Here is a 14,744-nt window from a genome sequence, read left to right on the forward strand (position 1 = left end):
AGCTAACAGTAATTTTGGAATAAGATAACTGATATCTTAAAACAACAAATTGTAATAGAGCCATTGCCTTATTGGGATAATATCTGTAAAGAGATTTTGGATGATATAGCTCCTATTTATGTCAAGAAAGGTCCAGGTAAAAAGAAATCCAGCTGGTTTAATAGGGAACTGTTCAAGAGTAAAATAGTATGGTGTACAGATCCAACAGAGCTACACAGAGAATAATGCAGAAAATTGATGAATGCATATAAATCATGATAAACGAAGTTACTTACCAATAGCAGGTATTCTCCAAGGCCAGCAGGCCAAGTATTCTTACACGTGGGTGACATCCATGGAGCCAAGTGCGGAAATGCTGCCCAGCGTCCTGTTTCTCTAAAAGCTCAAGGCAGTGCTCCCACAGCATATGCACGGGTGCCTTCCCACCTGACTAGCAAGCACGGGACCAATTAATACAATAATATAGCTAAAGGAAACAACTTCAAAAGGAGGTGGGGGGGGGGGTATGTGAGAATAAGTGACCTGCTATCCTCAGAGAATACCTGCTTACAGGGTGGACCGTCTGTAATTTCATTTTCTCAGAGTACAAGCAGGCCAGCTAATTCTCACATGTGGGCATCCCTAGCTAACAGGCTCACCAAAAACAACATTAGAACAATAGGAACTCACAATGACAAGTTTAAAGAGGTCAATTAAATCTGAAAACATATATACACTGTAGTGAAGGCGAGGCTGGGAACAGAATAAAATGGACATAAAAGTAGAGTTGGCTTCTAGACCTCAAACAAATTCTGCAGAACTATCTGTCTAAACCGACAGTTGCACTGGGTGTCTTGTTCAAGACAATAATAGGATGTGAATGTGTGGACTGAAGACCACACCACAACCTTGCAAATCTCTTCATGTAGAGGCTGCTCTCAAGTGGGCTACCAATGCCGCCATGGCTTCGACACTGATAACCTTAACATGACCCTCCAGATTGGGAAGATATACAATCTGCTAGCCAACTGGAAATTGTGCATTTACCAATGGCAACCCCCATCCTGTTGGGATCAAAAGAAATGGGTGGACCATCTGTAGGGCCAAGTCTGCGCCAAGTAAAAGGCCAATCCTTGCTTGCAGTCCAAGGTTTGCAGTGCAATTTCGCCAGGATGGGCACTAGGTTTGGGAAAGAATGTTGGAAGGATGACTGGTTCAGATGGCATTCCAAACCACCTTAGGAAGGAACTTAGGGTGTGTGTGGAGAATTACTCTGTTGTGATGAAATTTTGCATAAGGTGGAGCCAATACTAGGAGCTGACGCTCACTGACCCTGCAAGCTGAAGTTAATGCCACCAAATACAAGACCTTCCCAGGTCAAGTACTTCAGAGGACAGGTATCAAGTGGCTCAAAAGGAGATTTCATCAGCTAGGTAAGGATGATGTTGAGGTTCCATGACACAAGCAAACGCTTGACAGGGGGCGCTGCCAAAAGCAAGCCTCGCATGAATTGAACAACTAGGTAAACGCTAATTGCTCTTATGTGAACTCTTACAGAGTTGGTCTTAAGATCAGACTCGTAGAGGTGTAGAAAGTATTCAAACAGGTAGTGTGTAGGGCAAGTAAGTGGATATAGGGCCTTGCCTTCGTACAGGCAGCAAACCTACTCCATCTGAAATAACATCTCTTAGTGGAAGCTTTCCTGGAAATCAGCAAAACCTTGGAGATGCCCTCCGGGAGATTGAAGAAAGTAAATTCTAAGCTCTCAACATCCAGGCTGTGAGGGCCAGAGACTGGAGCTTGGGATGTAGAACGTTGGAGGTGAGAATTATTATATAGGATTTTTTACAGTTTGCTGTGAGAAGACGTGGGGTCCAGCTCCTTATGAAGCATTGAGCCAAACAGGAGCTCACTGTTGGGTGTGGGCATACTCAGTAGTCTCAGCACAGATCACAGCTAAGTACTAGTTTCTTAAAACTTTACAAAATGGCATAACAGAATTTGAGGTTTTTCTGACTGATGACAATACTCGCCAGCGTATTTACCTTATGAACGTTGGTTCAAAGTATATGCGGAGCACGACGGTCAGCTGTACTAACGAGATTAATATCAGCTGGAACCGAGTGTCTGAACTCTTTTCCTCTTAATCTACAAAAGCAGAGAGTTTCACTTGCCTGTGGTGGACTTTAGAATAATATGTACAATTTTGGAGAACACACATTCAAAAAGATAAAAACAAGATGGAGTAGGTCCAGAGGGTGGCCACTAAAATGGTCAGTGGTCATCATCAAGCTTATGGAGACAGACTGAATTAAAGAAAGCTTGGACCAGGTACAGGCATGAATACAAATGAGGCGAGTCTTTTTCAATTAAAAACAAGTTCTGGAATAAGGGAGCATAGGATGAAGGTGAAAGGGGACAGACTCCGAGGTAACCTGAGCAAATACTTCTTCGTAGAAAGCATGGTGAATTCGTGGAACAGCCTTCCCAGTGGAGGTGGTGGAGACAAAAACTTTATCTGAATTAAAGAAAGCTTGGACCAGGTACAGTAGTACATGGCATGGATGGGAAGACTAGATAGGCAATAAGGTCATTATTTGCCTTCGTTTTTTTTCTGTGTTTCTGTATCAGTCTTATTCAACCTTTAAGAGCCACAAACAATCCACAACTCTGGTTCCCATGAGCTGCAAACTTCTCCAGATCACCAAGCTATGAAAAGTAGCCTATATGCACATACGCCTTATTATTCATTGTGGATAACCTGCTTTAGCTCAATAGCTTTCGGCAGGGTTGTGGAAAGCTTTTGATTAGCTTCTGAGCAGCCTATACCAGATAAAGCACTAAGGAATTCAATTGGAATTGCTTTCCAGAGAGTTCCTATGCAACTTCCATGCTGTCTGGAGATACAGAGTCAGTCTTGGATTTACCCCACTACAGCCCTAATTCTTTTCTAATAAAAGTAGAAATGCAAGTGAAAGGAATTAAAAATGGGGACTTGCTCATTTTGTTCAGATGATATACAGCCAGCTGGTAATGCTATCCAATGATTAGTCAAACAATTCAATGTCAAACTATTACTAAGAACTATCATTGCTAACTTTTTAAATATTTGATCAGGTTCAAAATAAATGTCAGCTGCGCTGATGGATATTATCCTACAGGTGAAAGTGGAGGAAGCTTTTCTGACTAGAAGGGCCAAAAAGCACATACAAGTGGCACTTGTACAGCAACATATGCTCAACAGAGCTCTTTAGAGTGGGGAAAACTCATATCATTAGCCCTGCCGACCTGCAAAGATAATGCTTCCTGAACCAACAGGTCTGGCCTTTACTGGCACTGACCCCCATCTGCTCTTTAATCCAAGTAATTACAAGGCTGTACTCCATAAACTCAAATCAGAGTGGTTTAATTTTGACTGAGAAATCAATGCAGTAGAGCAGCTCTTTCATTTTGTGCTTTGATGGTAAAAATAAACTATTGATAAGCTCTATAAGTAGGTCAATCAGTCAACCAAAAATGAAGAACAGTCCCTCCAAATATTTTTTTTTATTATAACATTGTCGAAATCTACATTCAGTCCAAAGTACTCATAGCATCTGGCTTAATATCCAATCATAGCAGTGGCCACTGAATATATATGAATGATGGTACTGCTGCCAGCTATATGTGTAGAAGTGATACTCAGCTGCTATATGCATAGCTAAGCAGTTTGATTTAAGCCAACTTTGTTTTGGGTCTAAATTAAACCACACAGCTATACAGAGAAAGCAAAGATACTTACCAGTAGCAGGTATTCTCCGAGGACAGCAGGCTGATTGTTCTCACAAGTGGGTCGACGTCCGCGTCAGCCCAGGAAGTGGCAAATTTTTTAAGCAAAAAATATCAAAACTTTGCCAGAGTCTTCTGGTGTGCATGCAGCGCGCACCGCGCATGCGTGGATGACTTCCCGCCCGTCGCACAAGTGTGCCCCTTCAGTTAAATCAGAAAGCATATAAATAAATAAGAAAAAACAACTCCAAAGGGGAGGTGGGCGGGACTGTGAGAACAATCAGTCTGCTGTCCTCGGAGAATACCTGCTACAAGCCGGTTGTTCTCACAAGTGGGGTATCCCTAGCATCCAGGCTCACTCAAAACAATAAACATTGGTCAATTGGGCCTCGCAACGACGAGGACATAACATAGGTTAGCCTGAAACTATATACAGCTAGCTGAGAGTGCAGCCTGGAACAGAATAAAATGGGCCTAGGGGGGGGTGGAGTTGGATTCTAAACCCCAAACAGATTCTGCAGCACTGACTTCCCAAACCGACTGTCGCGTCAGGTATCCTGCTGAAGGCAGTAGTGAGATGTGAATGTGTGGACTGATGACCATGTTGCAGCCTTGCAAATCTCTTCAATGGAGGCTGACTTTAAGAGAGCCACTGACGCAGCCATGGCTCTAACATTATGAGCCGTGACATGGCCCTCCAGAGTCAGCCCAGCTTGAGCATAAGTGAAGGAAATGCAATCTGCTAGCCAATTGGAGATTGTGTGTTTTCCGATGGTGACTCCCCTCCTGTTGGGATCAAAAGAAACAAAAAAACTGGACGGACTGTCTGAAGGGATTCATCCGCTCCACGTAAAAGGCCAGTGCTCTCTTGCAGTCCAAGGTATGCAAACTGCTTTTGCCAGGGCAGGTATGAGGACAGGGAAAAAATATTGGCAAGATAATTGACTGGTTCAGATGGAACTCAGACACTATCTTTGGCAGGAACTACGGTGCATGCGGAGGACTACTCTGTATGATGAAACTTAGTAAAAGGTGCATGTACCACTAAGGCCCGAAGCTCACTGACCCTACAAGCTGAAGTAACAGCCACCAAGAAAATGACCTTCCAGGTCAAGTACTTCAGATGGCAGGAATTCAGTGGCTCAAAAGGAGCTGTCATCAGCTGGTGGAGGTTTGACAGGGGGCTTTGACAAAAGCAAACCTCTCATAAAGCGAACAACTAAAGGCTATCTAGAGATAGTGCTTATCATTGGCGTGTAGAGGGAAAGCCTAATTGCACTGAGGTGAACCCTTACAGTGATTTTCTTCAGACCAGACTCTGACAAGTGTAGAAGGTATTCAAGCAGGGTCTGAGTAGGACAAGAAAGAAGATCTAGGGCCTTGCTGTCACACCAGATGGCAAACCTCCTCCATCTGAAAGAATAACACCTTTTTGTGGAATCTTTCCTGGAAGCAAGCAAGACTGGGGAGACACCCTCTGAGAGACCCAAAGAGGTGAATTCTATGCTCTCAACAACCAGGCCATGAGAGCCAGAGACTGGAGGTTGGGATGTAGAAGCGACCCCTCGTTCTGAGTGATGAGGGTTGGAAAACACTCCAATCTCCACGGTTCTTCGGAGGACAACTCCAGAAGAAGAGGAAACCAAATCTGGCAAGGCCAAAAGGGAGCAATCAGATTGATGGTTGCACGGTCTTGCTTCAGTTTCAGCAAAGACTTACCTACTAGAGGTATGGGAGGATATGCATACAGAAGGCCTGATCCCCAATGTATGAGAAAGGTATCTGACGCTAGTCTATCGTGGGCCTGAAGCCTGAAACAGAACTGAGGGACCTTGTCATTGATCTGAGTGGCAAAAAGATCCACCGAGGGGGTGCCCCATGCTCGGAAGATCTTGCAGGCTATGCCCACGTTCAGTGACCACTCGTGAGGTTGCATTATCCTGCTCAGCCTGTCGGCCAGACCGTTGTTTACGCCTGCCAGATAAGTGGCTTGGAGAACCATGCCGTGAAAGCAAGCCCAAAGCCACATCTGGATGGCTTCCTGACACAAAGGGCGAGATCTCGTGCCCCCCCCCCCCCCCCGGCTTGTTGGTGTAATACATGGCACCCTGATTGTCTGTTTGAATCAAGATGATTTGATTAGATAGCCGATCTCTGAAAGCCTTTAGAGTGTTCCAGATCGCCAGAAGGTTGATCTGTAGACCTTTTTCCTGAAAGCACCAGGCTCCCTGAGTGTGAAGCCCATCTACATGAGCTCCCCACCCCAGGAGGAATGCATCCGTAGTCAGCACTTTTTGTGGCTGAGAAATTTGGAATGGTCGTCCCATGGTCAATTTGGATTGAATCGTCCACCACTGAAGAGTTCCAAAAATCGATGGACAGTTGGGTCACATCCTCTATATCCCCCACAGCCTGATACCACTGGGAAGCTAGAGTCCATTGAGCTGATCTCATATGTAGACGTGCCTTAGGTGTTACATGTACTGTAGAGGCCATATGTACCAAGTCTCAACATCTGCCGAGCTGTGATCTGCTGAGAAGCTTGAACTACAGACACCAGGGACAGAAGGTTGTCTGCCCTTGCCTCGGGGAGATAAGCTCGAGCATTCCGAGTGTTCAGCAGAGCTCCAATGAATTCCAATTTTTGGACTGGGGTGAGATGGGACTTGGGATAATTTACTACGAACCCCAGTAGCTCCAGCACCTGGATAGTCATTCGCATGGACTGTAGAGCACCAGTCTCCGAGGTGCTCCACCAGCCAATTGTCGCGATAAGGGAACACGTGCACTCCCAGTCTGCATAGCGATGCTGCAACTACCGCAAGACACTTTGCGAACACTCTGGGCGCAGATGCCAGGCCAAAAAGCAGTACACGGTACTGAAAATGCTGTGTTCCCACCCAAAATCGAAGATACTTACTGTTAGCTGAAAGTATCGAGATGTGTGTATAAGCATCCTTTAAGTTCAGAGAGCATAGCCAATCGTTCTCCTGAATCATGGGAAGAAGGGTGCCCAGGGAAACCATCCTGAACTTTTCTCGGACTAGAAATTTGTTCAGGGCCCTTAGCTCTAGGATGGGACGTATCCCCCCTGTTTTCTTTTGCACAAGTACCTGGAATAGAATCCCAGCCCTTCTTCCTCTGGTGGGACGGGTTCGACCGCATGGGCCTTCAGAAGGGCGGAGAGTTCCTCCACAAGTACCTGTTTGTGCTAGGAGCTGTAGGACTCAGCTCCCAGTGGGCAATTTGGAGGTTTGGATTCCAGACTGAGGGTGTATCCTAACCGGACAATTTGAAGAACCCATCGGTCGGAGGTTATGAGAGGCCATCTTTGGTGAAAAAACAATAACCTCCCCCCAACCGGCATGTCGTCCGGTACGGACACTTTTTCTGTGGCTATGCTTAACTGGAGCAAGTCAAGCACGTCCCTTGCTTTTGCTGGGGAGCAAAAGGGGCCTTAGGCGCACGCTGTTGATGAGAACGAGCGCATTGGGGCTGAGCCTGTGCAGGCTGCTGAGAAGGAGTGTACCTACGCCTAGCATAGGAATAGGGAGCACTCCTCTTCCCTCCAAAAAACCTCCTAGATGAGGAGGGTGTAGCAGAAGACGCCTGGCGGGAGAGAGAATTCATAGCATCATTATGCTTCTTGATCTGGTCAACTAGATCCTCTACTTTACACCAAAAAGGTTATTCCCCCTGGCAAGGAACATCCGCCATCTGCTGCTGGACCGAATGATCCAGGTCAGAGATACGCAGTCATGAGAGTCTGCTCATCACTATACCTTGAGCAGCGATCCTGGATGCTACATCAAAAGTGTCAAACGTACCCCTGGCCAGGAATTTTCGGCATGCCTTCTGCTGCCTGACCACCTGGCAAAAAGGCTTGTCCTGCTTCGGAGGGAGTGCATCAACCAAGCTGGACAGTTGCCTCACCGAGTTCCGCAAGTGCACGCTCATGAAGAGCTGGTATGATTGGATCCTGACGGCGAGCATAGCGGCCTGATACGTCTTCCTCCCCAAAGTGTCCAAAGTCCTAGCTTCTCTGCCTGGGGGCGCAGAGGCATAGTCCCTAGTACTTTTGGCTCTCTTGAGGGCGGAGTCCACCACCATAGAATTGTGGGGTAACTGAGACCTCATCAATCCAGGTTCACCGTGGATCCGATACTGGGAGTCAGCTTTCTTCGGGATCACGGGGCCAGACAAAGGGAATGACCAGTTCCACAAAAGGACTTCCTTCAGTACCTTATGCAGAGGAGCCATTACAGCCTCTCTAGATGGAGAAGGATAGTCCAGGACCTCGAGCATCTCAGCCCTGGGCTCATCCTCAACCTCCATAGGGAAGGGAATAGCCATAGCCATTTCCCGGACAAAGGAGGTACTCTCCAATGGAGACAGTCTCCTTTCTGGTGGAGGGGAAGGTTCAGAGGGATTCCCATAGGACTCATCCAACGAAAAGTACCTGGGATCCTCATCTGACTCCCACGAATGCTCCTCAGTTTCGGATAAAACCTCCCTCAGGGCACTCCGAGACTAAGCCTGTCTCGATGCAGAGGAACAATGTCCTCGATGGCGATGTAGAGAGGCCACGCCCGCCTGGACTGTGGCGAAGCTTCCTCCACCAATGTAGGAGAGTTGACCTGGGTGGCCGCCAACACTGAAGTAGATTGGTGCAGCAATCCTTCCAGAAGCTCTGGAAGCAGGGCCCGGATGTGCTTGTCGAGAGCCACCATCGGAGAAGGCTGTGGGGTCAGTGGAACAGCCGATGGTGGAATCTGTTGAAGCTCGGGAGCACGTACCGGGCTGCCAGGAGACCAACGCATTGGCACCTCCTGTATAGAGGGTGAGCGGTCCTCTCAGCACCGACGCTTCTCGGGTGCCGATTCCTTCGACGCTCCGGAGCTCCCGGCACCGTGTGTAGAAAGAGAATGATGACGGTGCTTCTTCGCCTTCACTCGTCATTGAGACTCCTCAGTACCGATGAGGAAGACGTGGAATCTTCACATCTCCTCCGGGTCGGGTCCGACGCATCAGTAAACAGGCCCGGTGTAACAGCAATATAAACTCCAGAGAAGACAAAGATCCTGATGCAGCTGAATGCACTTTCGGGCCCAGAAGCTGTAAAACGGTGCTTGTGCTCAGCGTGTGATCAGACAAAATGGCGCCCATTCCAATGTTCTCCCACATCAAAGTGTGCACCGGCCCTGCCAGAGAGACCAAAGACCTTGGCATATTCAGATTCTGCACCAAATCTGAAAATGTACTGCCGACGACCACTTCCTCCGCATCCTGCAGGATTCCCGGCTTGCACCCATTGCAATGTTCTGATGCCAAATGGCTGCCCCACTGCGGGAACACCGCTTAACTGCCTCCAAGGGAGTCACCATTCACCCCAACTGTCACAAACACAGCACAACATGTCTCTAGCAGTGAGTCAGGATCCTTCCCCTGCACCAAGTAGAACTTGAGCCCTCCAAGAGGTTATGAGTCAAACTTCCCACTGCCGGCTGCTTTTCCCAAGCTCACAGTTTCCAAAAGTCTTACCACAGATGAGAAAGGTTAAGGACTGATACTCTGTCCCACGCTCTCCAGCAGACCTCTCTCTTTTCTTTTTTTTTCTTTTTTTTAATGTTGTGAGGGAAAAGGAGAGCTCCACAGGAAACAAGGGAGAGGTGAAGGAAGGAAAGTAGTAAATTCACAGGGCACCAGAGACAGGGATCTGAAGACATCCACAACATAAGACTGATAACTCAAGCCACTCGCAAAGCTCAACTGGGGACCAACTGGACCAGGAGCAAAGCACTCAGAACCAGAGGCTGAAAAATGTGTCCATCCATCTGCTGGAGATAGAAAATACTGAGGAGCTGGACTGAGAGAGATATGTTTCAACTCAGTTTTAAGTTCTCTATTTCCACCTGCCAGTTGATGGACACAACTATCCATAGGTTCTGGAATAGTAGGAAACTACAAAAATGGAATATATGCTATAAAGTTTTCTATAAATATAAACAAACAAATCATTATTATGTAGCATGAGTTGCAGTATACTAATGTGTATTAAGGGCAAACGCAGAATCGTAACATAAGTTCAGAGGTAAAAATCCTGTTTCTTCCTCTTAAAACACTTTGGTAACTACTTCCCTGTAGCAGATGCCACAACTTCATATGGTCAAGATGACGCGTGTAAACTCTTAACTTTGCAAATAAAATTAAATAAACCATAGTAGCTTTTAGATTATCTTTTCATTGTGATTCTGCATGATTTGTTTGCTTTTCAGTATGTGCATCCCAGTCTTAAATCAGGCAAGCGTCTGCAAAGTACACCATCATCTTAAGGGAATAAAGAATGGAGAATCTTGGAGGCTAGACATACAGACAGGACCAATCCTGAGTGCTCTGCGAGCAGTGTGGCTGCACAGGGTAAAAGGGAGACAGGGGCACAAAAATCATTCCCGTGTCTCCCTTGCAGTGACTGCTGCACATGGGGTGAGGGTATCAGGGGGCCTGTCACATAGGGAACAGTTCCAGTTTGGGATGCTCCCACCTGCGGAGAGCCTTTGAAATATGCAATAGCTAAGTATTTCTACCTCTAAGAAGACTCATAAAAACAACTGCTTTCCCTAATTCTTTTATAGTTTACAATAATATTCCTGCCTCATCATTAAGAACTTGACCACCAAGTAATACAAAAGGACATGACCCCTTATTCTATGCTATTTCTAGACACCCCTTTCTCACCAGCTGTTGGGAGTGGCTCTTCATGTGTTTCCTCAGCTCCCCTATGCTGTCCTCCATGCTGGACTCGGCTCCTTCTCTGCATTTCTCCGTTAGCGTATAAACATTCAGTCCATGATGATGTTTCACATGAAAATCTCCAGAGTAGATAACATGGGAAATGTCGCTCCAGGAGTCTGGCTCACCAGGTTCTTCACTGAAACAAAACAACCCAGCATGTTAATGTGTAAACTCCACTTAAGAGCTGCAGCACTGATTGTTAACCACACTGGTTAGAGCCTTCCCTAGCCTGATTATTACATGTTTGTTTTGTTTCCATGTAAATCAGAGAAGCTATGCCCCCACACCAGGTTCAGACAGAGAGGCATGCAAGCAGAAACAAATCTTTGTTCAAAAATGAGGGGGAAAAGGGAGAATGAGGGGGGAAAAAAATCCTCAGCAACATTTAATAACAGGTTATGCAGGCTTTTTCAGTTTCAGTCCACTTATGTAAGGACTACCGATATAAAATAAAGCAAGCGTATGAACAAAGAAGTACACAAGCTGTTCCACAGTACACAAACCTTAGGCTTTACATTGCACATCAATTTCATAAATACAGAGCATATACATACACGTCTGTGGGCAAATATAATGCTTGTGTCCAAGATTTACTTATGTCTTCAGTAGTTATCAGTAAATACCCAGCTATGCAATGCAAAGTCATCACTTAACTAGGTAGGAGGCATTCCCACTCGGTAAAGTAGTGCTGACTTTTTTGCAGTACATTACCGGATAGCGCTGCTGAAAATCTGGCAGATTGCCCCGTTAGTATACAGTTAGTGCCGGGGTGATCCAGGGTCAGGGTCTGGGTGCAGCCAGTACCCAGATAGGGGCCAGCTCTGAATATCCAGGTCTAATTTAGCCAGTGACAGGCAGCTTTCAAAGAAACAATGACCTCTGTCAGCTGAATAATGCACCCTTTATTTTAGCTTTTTAAAATCTTGGTATTTTTTTTTTAATTCAGATTTTCTATCCAGTCACCCACAATTGCTTAGCTCTCTGCAGTTTTCTATAGATCTATTTATTTACATAGTAACATAGTAGATGACGGCAGAAAAAGACCTGCACGGTCCATCCAGTCTGCCCAACAAGACAACTCATGTGTGCTACTTTTGTGTATACCCTACTTTGATTTGTACCTGTGCTCTTCAGGGCACAGACCGTATAAGTCTGCCCAGCACTAGCCCCACCTCCCAACCACCAGCCCCGCCTCCCAACCACCGGCTCTGGCACAGACCGTATAAGTCTGCCCAGCACTATCCCCGCCTCCCACCACCGGCTCGGGCACAGACTGTATAAGTCTGCCCAGCACAATCCCTGCCTCCCAACCTCCAGTCCCGCCTCCCACCACTGGCTCTGGCACAGGCCGTATAAGTCTGCCCCGCACTATCCCCGCCTCCCAACCTCCAGCCCCGCCTCCCACTACCGGCTCTGCTATCCAATCTCGGTTAAGCTCCTGAGGATCCTTTCCTTCTGAACAGGATTCCTTTATGTTTATCCCACGCATGTTTGAATTCCGTTACCATTTTCCTCTCCACCACCTCCCGCTAACCTAACACTAAATAAATCTCTCTTTAGAGAGATAGATACATAATAGGTAAAGTAACCCCCATACCAGAGAAGAGCCACATCCATTAGACTGTTCAAAGTGTTGGGTGCTCACAAACAGAAAATGATCCGTTGGAGAAGCAACTCTCACTCTTTTACATTACATTAAGAACTTCTGTTCCACAATATCCTGTTCAATTCCATGCAGATTACATAGTTAAAAGAAAACCAGAACAATCATCTGGGAATTTACAAAAGCTGAAAACAATACCGCAAATATGATCATTTCACATATATATATATTTTTATTAATAAAACCATCTTCAGTTGTTTATGGAAAGACCACAAATGATTTATAAAATGGAGAGAAAGAAGATAATTCCATATTTTTGCGGCTTGATATGGAATTGAAGCCAAACGGACTTAATTTGCCACTTCAAAAGTTATCTTTTCAAAAGAGAAAAGAATCCCGCCCAATAAACAGGAATATTTCCTTGTATAGTTAGATGAATCAGTGTACACAACTTAAAATGACAGCTTGCTGTAACCAGGAGCCAATGTAACTTATAGTAATAAAAAGTAATACATACATCCAATCTTAAAGAATAAACAAAACACTCTTATAGCTAAATTCTCCATTGTTTGCAACCTCTTCAATAATGTATTGGTGCATCCCACATACACAACATTACAATAATCTAATTTCGATAGTAATAGAGATTGTACTGTAAGTCTAAAAGACTGTTCTTCAAAGTTTTTACAAATCAATTTTCTTAATACAAAGAGTGAATGCTTTCTCCTGATTAAGATTCAATCAGAATTCCTTTGCCCAATTTTCAATAATATTGATGCACTTTTGAATTTCACTCAAAATATCCATAGACTAGCCGTTATGCCCGTTAAAACGGGCGAGATTTCCAGCTACCCTCCTCACCAGGTCGCCACCGCCACCCCTCCCCCCTGAGGTCGCCGCTACCGTTCCCCCACCACCCCCAGAGTCGCCGGCCCGGGCCCTCTCTTCGCGATGCAACTTAAAGCGCCGAAACCGTAGCAGGCAGATCAGCTGAGCTGCCATCGGCCTTCCTTCTCTGCCTGTGTCCTGCCCTTGTGTGACGTAACGTCGGCGAGGGCGGGAGAGAGGCAGGGAAGGAAGGCTGACAGCAGCTCAGCTGATCTGCCTGCTGCATTTTCGGCGCTGTAAGTTGAATTGCAAAGAGGGCCCGGGCCGGGTGGAGGGGGGCGGTGGCGGTGCCTCCGGTTGGGAGGGGGGAGCGGTAGCGACCTCGGCGGTTCCCTCCCTCCCTCCCTTTCGTGCAGTTTCCCTCTCTGTCCCGCCCCCATCATCACGTATTGACGCGGGGGCGGGACAGAGAGGGAAAGTCTCTACTGCGCATTTGCGGGTGAGTACGGTCACTCGCAATTTATATGTTTGATGCTTTAGGAGCTGCTAAAAGTATAATATCATCAGCATATATGTAAAAAAAATAATTTCAACTGCTCCCAGCGTCTCCCTAATGGCTGTAGCAGGACATTAAATAAGATGGGGGACAGAGGCAAGCTCTGCGGTATCCTGCAAACAGGTATCCAGCTGTCTGGTATAACAACATAAGTACATAAGTAGTGCCATACTGGGAAAGACCAAAGGTCCATCTAGCCCAGCATCCTGTCACCGACAGTGGCCAATCCAGGTCAAGGGCACCTGGCACGCTCCCCAAACGTAAAAACATTCCAGACAAGTTATACCTAAAAATGCGGAATTTTTCCAAGTCCATTTAATAGCGGTCTATGGACTTGTCCTTTAGGAATCTATCTAACCCCTTTTTAAACTCCGTCAAGCTAACCGCCCGTACCACGTTCTCCGGCAACGAATTCCAGAGTCTAATTACACGTTGGGTGAAGAAAAATTTTCTCCGATTCGTTTTAAATTTACCACACTGTAGCTTCAACTCATGCCCTCTAGTCCTAGTATTTTTGGATAGCGTGAACAGTCGCTTCACATCCACCCGATCCATTCCACTCATTATTTTATACACTTCTATCATATCTCCCCTCAGCCGTCTCTTCTCCAAGCTGAAAAGCCCTAGCCTTCTCAGCCTCTCTTCATAGGAAAGTCGTCCCATCCCCACTATCATTTTCGTCGCCCTTCGCTGTACCTTTTCCAATTCTACTATTTTAACTCTATAGTTCCTATCCATCAGAAATCCCTTGAACCATTGCATTACTGCCCCAGATACACCAAATTTATCCAACAATGCTAGAAGAATAGAATGATCTACTAGGTCAAATGCACCAGATCAAACTAAATAACTGCCGCATTCTGACCTCTACTCCACAAGCATCTCGAGTGACCAATGCAGCCAAGATGGTCTCTGTATTCTGTCCCTTTCAAAACTCTGATTGTAAATAATGCAACAGATCAAATTTAGACAAATAATCTTCTAATTTCATTGCCACCCAATCCTCCATGATCGTTATCAACAACGAAATTGATGCCACTGGTCTATAGTTCACAACATCCTGTATATCTCCCTTAGAGTTTTTAGGGATGGGTATTAGAACTATACTACCACCTGTTTTTGGAAACATGTCCTTACGAAGATAATTTAGCCAATCTACTAAAAGTACGTAAAAAGCATATATATACACCAATTTGGACAACAGAGAATGATATTTCT

At 45.8% G+C, this 14,744-nt stretch overlaps 1 protein-coding gene across 1 annotated transcript in view; it reads right to left on the minus strand.

The window, feature by feature from the left end:
* Window positions 1–14,744, minus strand: part of AKAP13 (A-kinase anchoring protein 13) — a 642,893-nt gene that overhangs the window by 324,419 nt on the left and 303,730 nt on the right. Inside the window, exon 7 of the mRNA XM_030189716.1 lies at window positions 10,483–10,675. Within this exon, the coding sequence (XP_030045576.1) occupies window positions 10,483–10,675 (193 nt within the window). The remainder of the gene's footprint in view (window positions 1–10,482; window positions 10,676–14,744) is intronic.

This window comes from Microcaecilia unicolor, chromosome 1 (assembly GCF_901765095.1).
Source record: "Microcaecilia unicolor chromosome 1, aMicUni1.1, whole genome shotgun sequence".
In the NCBI taxonomy this organism is placed as follows: Eukaryota; Metazoa; Chordata; class Amphibia; order Gymnophiona; family Siphonopidae; genus Microcaecilia; species Microcaecilia unicolor.